Consider the following 10,346-nt stretch of genomic DNA (forward strand, 5'->3'; position numbering starts at 1 on the left):
ACCCCTGGCCTCCAGTTCAGGCCTTGCTCTCCAAGAGTTCCCATTTCTGCCTGTGCCAGCTCAGCCAATCAGGGCCTGGGGAGCTGGGGGAGATTTGGGTGAAATGGGCAAAACTGGGGAAACATCAGGAATTCGGACAGCAATAGTGGAGACTGGGGAGTAAGGTCAAGAATGGGGTCAAGGGTTGGGATTTGGGAGAAGTAATTTGGGAAATTTTGGGAACTCGGGCAGCGGCCTTGGGGTGATGCTGAAGATTGTCACCATAAGCAACAGCAGCACCATTCCAACCACCATCACTGCATCTGGCACAGAAATAGGATCCGGAATCCTCGTCCTTGAGATTGTTCATAGTCAGCGTCACCGAGCTCTGCCCGTTGTCCCCGGAGATCGTGACCCGGCCCTTGAACGATGGTGCGTAGTAGGTGCTGCCATCGCTTTGGATCCCTCGGATGTGTTCCAGCCCCTGCCCAGGTCTCTGGCACATCCAGCGCATCCCAAATTGTCCAAAATCGAACCCAGCCCCTCGGCAGAGGAGGCGCAGGGACCCCCCGGGAGCTGGAGGTCCCCCCCGCACTCCAGCAGGGTCACGGCCGCCCGGAGCCCTGTGGGACAAAGGGGAGATGGGGATGAGGCCAAAGCTCAATCCTTGACCCAAATCCTGACTCTTGTCCCAAAACTGGGACCCTTGGGGTTCATCATCCTCCCCCCAGGTGGGTCCTGTCCCTTTTTACCCGTTGGCCACGCCCACTTTGAGGTTCTCAACCAATCAGGTTTCCCATCCCCATCTCCCCTTTGTCCCTCAGGGCTCCGGGCGGCCGTGACCCTGCTGGAGTGCGGGGGGGACCTCCAGCCCCCCGGGGGGTCCCTGCGCCTCCTCTGCCGAGGGTCCGGGTTCGATTTTGGCAATTTTGGGATGGGCTGGATGCGGCAGAGACCCGGGCAGGGGCTGGAGTTTGTCGCGAGTGTCACCAGTGATGGCGCCACTCCCAGATACGCCCTGTCATTCACGGACCGGTTCAGGATCTCCAGGGACAACGGGCAGAGCTTGGTGACGCTGACCATGAACAACCTCAAGGACGAGGATTCCGCCGTTTATTTCTGCGCCAAGTGTGCTGCTAATAATTACGCTGAAAGTGCTGGTCGTATTGACGATGCCCAAGGTGTCCCCTCTCCCATCCCTGTGATCCCCCTGTCCCTGTTGCCCAGACCCTTCCCCCAAACCCCCAGCCCACACCCAGCCCTTGACCATTGATCCCAACCTTGCTCTGCCTCGGCCCCAATTCTCACCCACTGACCCCAAACCACAACTCCTGACCCCAAATCTCCACTTTGTGCCCTAAAACTTTGCTCTGAAGGTCGGGGTTTGAGGCCAAGAGTCCCGATTTGGGGACAAAGGTTGAGGATTCGTGTCAGCGGCTGCTGCTGCAGGGAGCACAAAATGGGGATTTGGGGCAGATTAGGGCCATTTTTGGGGCCAATATAGATGGATTTGGGGCAGAACGCGATTGGGGGTTTTGGCGCTGCGGTTGGTGGTGTGGGAACTGGGGGAGATCTGGGGCAAAGGGTCAAGAATGGGGTCAAGGACTGAGATTTGGGGGAAGGGTCTGGGGCCTGGGGGCAGGAGGGGACCCAGTCAAGGGGAAGAGGCCAAGAGCAGAGACACCATTACCCCAACTGGCACCAGCAGCCTTGGTGCAGAAATAGGATCCGGAATCTTCGTCCTTGAGGTTGTTCATGGTCGGCGTCACCGAGCTCTGCCCGTTTTCCCTGGAGATCCTGAACCGGCCCTTGACTGAACCCGCGTACTCGGTGTAAGCACCACTGCTGATCCCTGTTAGCCACTCCAGCCCCTGCCCGGGTCTCTGGCGGATCCAGAACATTCCATAATCCCCAAAACTGAACCCGGACCCTTGGCAGAGGAGGCGCAGGGACCCCCCCGGGGGCTGGAGGTCCCCCCCGGACTCTAGAAGGGTCACGGCTGCACTCCCATCCCCAAACCTTCACCGGTTTTGCCCCAAATTCCCTTTTTTTGTCCCCAAACATCCAACAGATGTATCCTGAATGGTAAAGTGCCTTAAACCACGCAATTAGCCCCAATGCACCCATTAATTACTTGGACAGCTCTGCCTGACTTTTGCATCGCCCCATCCCCATCTCCCCTTTTTCCCACAGGGCTCCGGGCAGCCGTGACCCAGCTGGAGTGCGGGGGGGACCTCCAGCCCCCCGGGGGGTCCCTGCGCCTCCTCTTCCAGGAGTCCGGGTTCAGTTTTGGGAATTTTGGGATGGATTGGGTTCACCAGAGACCTGGGCAGGGCCTGGAGTGGATTGCGGGGATCAGCTACACTGGTGGAGGCACCGGCTACGCAGATTCAGTCAAGGGCCGGTTCAGGATCTCCAGGGACAACGGGCAGAGCTCGGTGACGCTGACCATGAACAACCTCAAGGACGAGGATTCTGGATCCTATTTCTGTGACAAATTCTACAACGCTCGTGCTGGTGCTCCTCGTATTGATGTCGGTGCCACCCCCATCTCCGTGTGCCCCCCTGTCCCTATTGCCCAGACCCTTCCCCCAAAGCCCCAGCCCACACCAAGCCCTTGACCATTGATCCCAACCTTGCTCTTTCTCGGCCCCAATTCTCACCCGCTGACCCCAAACCACAACTCCTGAGCCCAAATCTCTTTGTGCCCCAAGATTTTGCTCCAAAGCTGGCAGTCAAGGTTTGGGTCAAAATTTCGGTCAACTCTAATGACAAGAGTGCAGAATTTGGTGCCGAGCCAGTGCAGTGTTGAGACATGGGCTCAGGAATGGGGTCAGGGGCTGAGGTTTGGAAGAAGGGTCGGGGACAGCCGGTCTGGGTGGGACAAGGGCATGGGTTCAACACGATCAGGACCAGAACCCCAATTGCTGTAGGCACCCTTGGCACAGAAATAGGATCCGGAATCCTCGTCCTTGAGGTTGTTCATGGGCAGCGTCACCGAGCGCTGCCCGTTGTCCCTGGAGATCGTGACACGGCCCTTGACCGATGGTGCATAGTAAATGTTGGAACCATCACTCCTGATGTAGGTGACCCATTCCAATACCTGCCCCGGTCTCTGGCGGACCCATTGTATGGCAAAACTGCCGAAATTGAACCCAGACCCTCAGCAGAGGAGGCGCAGGGATCCCCTGGGGGGCTGGAGGTCCCCCCCTCACTCCAGCAGGGTCACGGCCGCCCGGAGCCTTGAGGGACAAAGGGCAGATGGGGATGAGGCCAAAGCTAAACCCTTGACCCCAATCCTGACTCTGGGCCCCAAATTGGGACCCTGCGAGTTCATCATCCTCCCCCCAGGTGGGTCCTGCCCCTTTTTCCCTCTGGCCACACCAGCTTTAAGTCCCTCAGCCAATCAGGTTTCTCATCCCCATCTCCCCTTTTTCCCGCAGGGCTCCGGGAAGCCGTGACCCTGCTGGAGTGCGGGGGGGACCTCCAGCCCCCCAGGGGGTCCCTGCGCCTACGCTGCTGAGGGTCCGGGTTCAGTTTTGGCAGTTTTACCATGTATTGGATCTGCAAGAGACCCGGGAAGGGGCTGGAATATGTTGCAGGGATCTGGAGCAGTGGTGCGTACACCGCGTACGCGCCATCGGTCAAGGGCCGGGTCAGGATCTCCAGGGAAAACGGGCAGAGCTCGGTGACGCTGACCATGAACAACCTCATGGACGAGGATTCCGGATCCTATTTCTGTGCAAATCTGACCATGATAATGATTGGAGTGCTGCTTCTTCTGATGAAGACGCCAGTTATGGGTCCACGCCGATCTCCAAGTCCCACCTCTCCCCAAACCCAGACCCTTCCCCCGAATCGCAACCTTGACCCTTTGTCCCAAATCTCCCCCATTTGCCCCAATGGTCAGCACTGACTCCAAACCCTCCCCTGCTCCTGCCCCAAAACTCAACCATTGGCCCCAAACTTGCACCGCTGGGCTCCAATTCAGGCCTCCTTCAATCAGTGCCCAGAGAGCTGCCGGAGATTTGGGTGAAATGGGAAAAATTGGGAGAAAGTCGAATGTTGGGGCAATGATGGTGGACACTGGGGAGAAGGTCAAGAATGGAGTCAAGGGTTGGGATTTGGGGCAGGATTTGGGGATTTTGGGACATTTGGGGAGCCAGGGATGGGGGTTTGGGGCCACCACCAGCATCGTCGCCATGTCCAGAGCTCCCAGAGAGGATTCCAGCCCAGCCCCAAGGAGCAGCCCCAGACACCGCGGCCGCTGAGGGAGAAGTGAAGCCCCAGGTGGGAGCGAGGGAGGGAGGGAGGAGCAGACGCCGCGATTTTGGGGCTCCGCAGCCTCCCCCCACTTCCTCCGTGGCAGCTGCCGGGGCCCGGCCGGGGCAGGGAACGAAAGAGAAAGTTCCTGGTTTTGGTCATTGTGAACATCTATGCTTGGCAGAGGGCAGCTCAGCCTCTGGGCGCTGCGGCAGAGGAGGTCCAAGGGTCTCAGTTTAGGGCCCTGAGTCAGGATTTCGCTCGAGGGTTGAGCTTTGTCCATCCCCATCTCCCCTTTGTCCCGCAGGGCTCCGGGCGGCCGTGACCCTGCTGGAGTGCAGGGGGGACCTCCAGCCCCCCGGGGGGGTCCCTGCGCCTCTTCTGCCAAGGGTCCAGGTTCAGTTTTGGAAGCTACGCAATGCTCTGGGTGCACCAGAGACCCGGGCAGGGACTGGAGTGGGTTGCGAGTATCAGCTACAATGGTGGTTGGACCGGGTATGCGCCATCGTTCAAGGGCCGGTTCACGATCTCCAGGGACAACGGGCAGAGCTCGGTGACGCTTACCATGAACAACCTCAAGGACGAGGTTTCAGGATCCTATTTCTGTGCCAAACGCACTGATCCTGGTGCTGCTCCTTATGCTGCTGATGTTTGACGTTTCGGCCCCATCCCTGCCTCCCCTCCCGTCCCCGTTCCCCAGACTCTTCCCCAAAACCCCAGCCCCTGACCCCATTCCTGTCCTTGTGTCCCAACCCTGCCCTGCTCTGGCCCCAAATCTCAGCTCCTGGCCCCAAATCTCAGCTCCTGGCCCCAAATCAGGGCCGGTTTCACCCTGAGCTCAGCCTCGTCCCTCCAATCCCAACCACTGCCCCCAGACTTGTCAAGTTTCAGCCCAAATCTCCCCTGCGGGCATCGAGTCCCAGCCACCAACCCAAATCTGCGCCGTTGGCCTCACATCAGGTATTTTGGGCTAAAATTTGAATTCTTGATCCCTGATCTTTACTTTGGGCCCAAATCCAGATATTTCGGTAACTTTTGGGGAACGACGGCACTGAGTGTGGCCCAGAGGCTACATGTGGGGCAGAGCCAGAGCAGGGCTGGGACACAGGCTGAGGGATGGGGTCAGGGATTGGGGTATGGGGGAAGGGTGTGGGGAACAGGGAAAAGGCCAAAAGGATAAACTGGAGCAGCATCCCAATTACCGGCACCAGCAAATTTGGCACAGAAATAGGACCCGGAATCCTCGTCCTTGAGGTTGTTCATGGTCAGCGTCACCGTGCTTTGCCCGTTGTTCCTGGAGATCCTGAACCGACCCTTGACAGATGGCGCGTAGTCGGTGGTGCCTACACCAGTGTTGATCCCTGCAACTGATTCCAGCGCCTGACCGGGTCTCTGGCGGATCCAGAGCATGTCAGAGCTGCTGAAACTGAACCCGGACCCTCAGCAGAGGAGGCGCAGTGACCCCCCGGGGGGCTGGTGGTCCCGCCTGCACTCCATCAGGGTCACGGCCGCCCAGAGCCCTGCGGGAGAAAGGGAGATGGGGATGAGGCCAAAGCTCAAACCCTTGACCCAAATCCTGACTCTGGGCCCCAAACTGGGACCTTTGGACCACCCCATCCTAGTTGTCCTGTTCCTGCTGCCCCTCTCAGGTGGGTCCCACCCCATTTTCCCGTTTGACACACCCACTTTGAGGCCCACAGCCAAACAGGTTTCTAATCCCCATCTCCCCTTTGTCCCGCAGGGCTCCGGGCGGCCGTGACCCTGCTGGAGTGCGGGGGGGACCTCCAGCCCCCCGGGGGGTCCCTGACGTTGCTCTGCTGAGGGTCCGGGTTCAAATTTGGGAATTATGGAATGTACTGGATCCGCCAGAGACCCGGGCAGGCGCCTGAATTCATTGCTGGGATCAACGCTGATGGTGTCAACACCTTCTACGCGCCGTCGGTCAAGGGCCGGTTCACAATCTCCAGGGACAACGGGCAGAGTTCGGTGACGCTGACCATGAACAGCCTCAAGGACGAGGATTCTGGATCGTATTTCTGTGCCAAGCGTATTTCTGGTGGCAATGCTGACACTGCCGGTGCTTTTGGCTATGTCCCCATCCCCATGTCCTCAGCTGTCCCCAGACCTTTCCCCTGTGGTCACACATGGCCAGCGTCACCGAGCTCAGCCCGCTGTCCCTGGCCGTGCTGACCCGGCCCTTGACCGATGGAACGTTCCAGGTGACTCCACTCTTGCACCCATCTGCTTCTCTCAGCATGGAGCCCTTGGATCGAGATCAATTTCAACAATTTCATCTCCCCAAAATTTCATGTGTTTTTGGTTAAAAAAGGGTCATTTCTCCATACCCCCCAGAGAGGATTCCAGCCCAGCCCCAAGGAGCAGCCCCAGACACCAAGGCCGCTGAGGGAGAAGTGAAGCCCCAGGTGGGAGCGAGGGAGGGAGGGAGGGAGGGAGGAGAAGACGCCGCGATTTTGGGGCTCCGCAGCCTCCCCCCACTTCCTCCCCGGCAGCTGCCGGGGCCCGGCCGGGGCAGGAAAGGAAACAGAAAGTTGCTGGTTTTGGTCATTGTGAACATCTGGGTTTGGCAGAGGGCAGCTCAGCCTCGGGGCGCTGCGGCAGAGCGCCGGCTGCACAAAAAGCTTTGTGTGCAAAGGGCCCTGGAGCGAGCCCCGTTCCGCACTGGGATGGAGGGGAAGGGACAGACTGGGGAGAAATGGGGAAATATGGGGGGAAACCAAAAATTGCGGCAACAGGGGAGGAGTTTGGAGGAAATGGTGAAGATTTAATAAAAAGGGCTGGAACCAGGGGTAAGGATCAGAGAATTCTGTGATACCTGGGAACACAGAAGAAAGGGCTCAAGACCACAACCACCATCTACACCATAAGCAGCAGCACCACCAGAACAACTACTACTGTAACATTTGGCACAGAAATAGGTGGCGGAATCCTTGTCCTTGAGGTTGTTCATGGTCAGCGTCACCGAGCTCTGCCCGTTGTCCCTGGAGATCCTGAACCGGCCCTTGACCGACGGCGCGTAGACGGTGTAACCTCCAGTGTTGTAGAACCTTGCGACGTATTGCAACCCCTGCCCGGGTCTCTGGCGGATCCAGAACATGTCAACACTCCCGAAATCGAACTCGGACCCTCAGCAGAGGAGGCGCAGGGACCCCCCGGGGGACTGGAGGTCCCCCCCGAACTCCAGCAGGGTCACGGCCGCCCGGAGCCCCGCGGGGCAAAGGGGAGATGGGAATGCAGGAAAACATCCACCCAAATGTTGATTATTGCATGCAGATCCTGATGTTGCCCAAAAATTGTGACTCTTGGACGTCACCATCTTTCTCCTGCAACTCCTGCCAGTCATCCCGGGTTGATCCCACACACTCTTTCTGGAATGGCAGCGCCAACTTTTACCGCACAGCCAATCCATCCCCTCATCCCCATCCCCCCTTTGTCCCGCAGGGCTCCAGGCAGCTGTGACCCTGCTGGAGTGCGGGGGGGAACTCCAGCCCCCCGGGGGGTCCCTGCGCCTCCTCTGCTGAGGGTCCGGGTTCAGTTTCGGCAATTTTGCCATTAACTGGGTGCGCCAGAGCCCCGGGCAGGGGCTGGAATTCGTGGCGTACATAAACATTGGTGGAGCCACTTACTACGCGCCATCCGTCAAGGGCCGGTTCACGATCTCCCAGGACAACGGGCAGAGCTCGGTGACACTGACCATGAACAACCGCAAGGTCGAGGATTCCGGATCCTATTTCTGTGCCAGGGCTGCTGATGGTTATGGTGCTGCTGCTAATGGTGACGATGCCCCTGATGGTCTCAAGCTCCTGCCTTTCATCCCACTCCCATCATTGAGTCCCCAGAGTTCTGCTTTTCATCCCAAACCTCACCCATTGACCCCGCCCTTGGCCCTTTGTCTCCATCAACCCCAATGATCAGCACTGACCCCAAACCCTCTCCTGCTCCTGCCCCAAAACTCCACCATTGTCCCCAAACCTTCACCCCTGGCCTCCAGTTCAGGCCTCGTCAATCAGGGCCCGAGGAGCTGGGGGAGATTTGGATGAAATGGGCAAAACTGGGGGAAAGTCCAGAGTTGGGGCAGCAGAGGCCAAGTATAGGGGGAAAGTGCTGAGATTTCTGGAGTAGGGCTGGGATTTTAGGGAAGGATCAGAGAATTCTGTGATACTTGGGAACACAGGAAAAACAGCTTGGGACCACAACCACCATCAACACCATAAGCATAAGCGCCATTACCAGAGCCACTTCTGTAACATTTGGCGCAGAAATAGGATCCGGAATCCTCGTCCTTGAGGTTGTTCATGGTCAGCGTCACCGAGCTCTGCCCGTTCTCCCTGGAGATCGTGACCTGGCCCTTGACCGATGGCGCGTAGTCGGTGTAACGTCCATTGCTGTTGATACTCCCGAGCCATTTCAGCCCCTGCCCGGGTCTCTGGCGGACCCAATACATTTCAAAATCCCCAAAACTGAACCCGGACCCTCGGCAGAGGAGGCGCAGGGACCCCCCGGGGGGCTAGAGCTGCCCCCCGCACTCCAGCAGGGTCACGGCTGCCCGGAGCCCTGCGGGACAAAGGGGAGATGGGGATGAGGGAACGAATCCACCCAAATGTTGGTTCTTGCATGCAGATCCTGGTGTTGGCCCCAAACTGTGTCACTTTGTTCTCCTCCCGATCTTGTTGGCCCTCCCAGGTGGTTTAGGGCCCCTTTTTGGATCTGGTCACCCCCAGCCAAGCCCACGCCCGGATCCGGGGCCTGATCCCCATCTCCCCTTTGTCCCGCAGGGCTCCGGGAGGCCGTGACCCTGCTGGAGTGCAGGGGGTCCTCCAGCCCCCAGGGGGTCCCTGCGCCTCCTCTGCCGAGGGTCCGGGTTCGATTTTGGGAGTTATAAAATGTTCTGGGTCCGCCAGAGACCAGGGCAGACACTGGAGTACGTTGCAGATATCAGCAACACTGGTGGCTACACCGACTACGCGCCATCGGTCAAGGGCCGGTTCATGATCTCCAGGGACAACGGGCAGAGCTCGGTGACGCTGACCATGAACAATCTCAAGGTCAAGGATTCCGGATCCTATTTCTGTGCCAAAGAGCGTGTTTCTCGTGGTGGTGCTGATGCTGCTGCTTATATTGACCATGCCAGTTTTGGCAATACCCCTGTCTGTGCCACCCTGTCCCCAAACAAAGACCCTCCCCCGCAAACCTCAGCCCTTGACCCTTTGTCCCAAATCTCCCCCATTTTCCCTAATGGTCAGCACTGACCCCAAACCCTCCCCTGCTCCTGCCCCAACACTCAACCACTGGCCCCAAACCTTCACCCCTGGCCTCCAGGTCAGGCCTCCTCCAATCAGGGCCTGGGAGCTGGGGGAGATTTGGGTGAAATGGGCAAAACTGGGGAAACATCAGGAATTCGGACAGCAATAGTGGAGACTGGGGAGTAAGGTCAAGAATGGGGTCAAGGGTTGGGATTTGGGAGAAGTAATTTGGGAAATTTTGGGAACTCGGGCTGCGGCCTTGGGTCGATGCTGAGGATTGTCACCATAAGCAACAGCAGCTCCATTCCAACCACCATCACTGCATCTGGCACAGAAATAGGATCCGGAATCCTCGTCCTTGAGATTGTTCATGGTCAGCGTCACCGAGCTCTGCCCGTTGTCCGTGGAGATCGTGACCCAGCCCCTGAACGATGGCGTGTAGTAGGTGCTGCCATCGCTTTGGATCCCTCGGATGTGTTCCAGCCCCTGCCCGGGTCTCTGGCGCATCAAGCCCGTCCCAAATTTTCCAAAATCGAACCCGGACCCATGGCAGAGGAGGCACAGGGACCCCCCGGGGGGCTGGAGGTCCCCCCCGCACTCCAGCAGGGTCACGGCCGCCCGGAGCCCTGCGGGACAAAGGGGAGATGGGGATGAGGCCAAAGCTCAACCCTTGACTCAAATCCTGATTCTTGTCAAATATTAGGACCCTTGGAGTTCATCATCCTCCTCCCAGGTGGGTCCCGTCCCTTTTTCCATCTGGCCTTGCCCACTAGGAGGCCCTCGACTAATCAGGTTTCCCATCCCCATCTCCCCTTTGTCTCTCAGGGCTCCGGGTGGCCGTGA

General features: G+C 58.6%; 1 gene segment (V, D, J or C); it reads left to right on the top strand.

The window, feature by feature from the left end:
* Window positions 1-2,192: 2,192 nt before the first annotated feature.
* On the top strand, window positions 2,193-2,600 carry LOC128933572 (immunoglobulin heavy variable 3-20-like; the record flags this gene model as incomplete). The annotated part of the segment is given in 1 exon segment: window positions 2,193-2,600. A coding segment is annotated over 1 exon segment (408 nt), but the record flags the coding sequence as incomplete, so codon positions are not given.
* Window positions 2,601-10,346: the final 7,746 nt, after the last annotated feature.

The sequence above is a fragment of the Melozone crissalis genome, unplaced genomic scaffold (genome assembly GCF_028551555.1).
Source record: "Melozone crissalis strain CALT ecotype California unplaced genomic scaffold, PUWL_Pcris_2 ptg000011l_1, whole genome shotgun sequence".
In the NCBI taxonomy this organism is placed as follows: domain Eukaryota; kingdom Metazoa; phylum Chordata; class Aves; order Passeriformes; family Passerellidae; genus Melozone; species Melozone crissalis.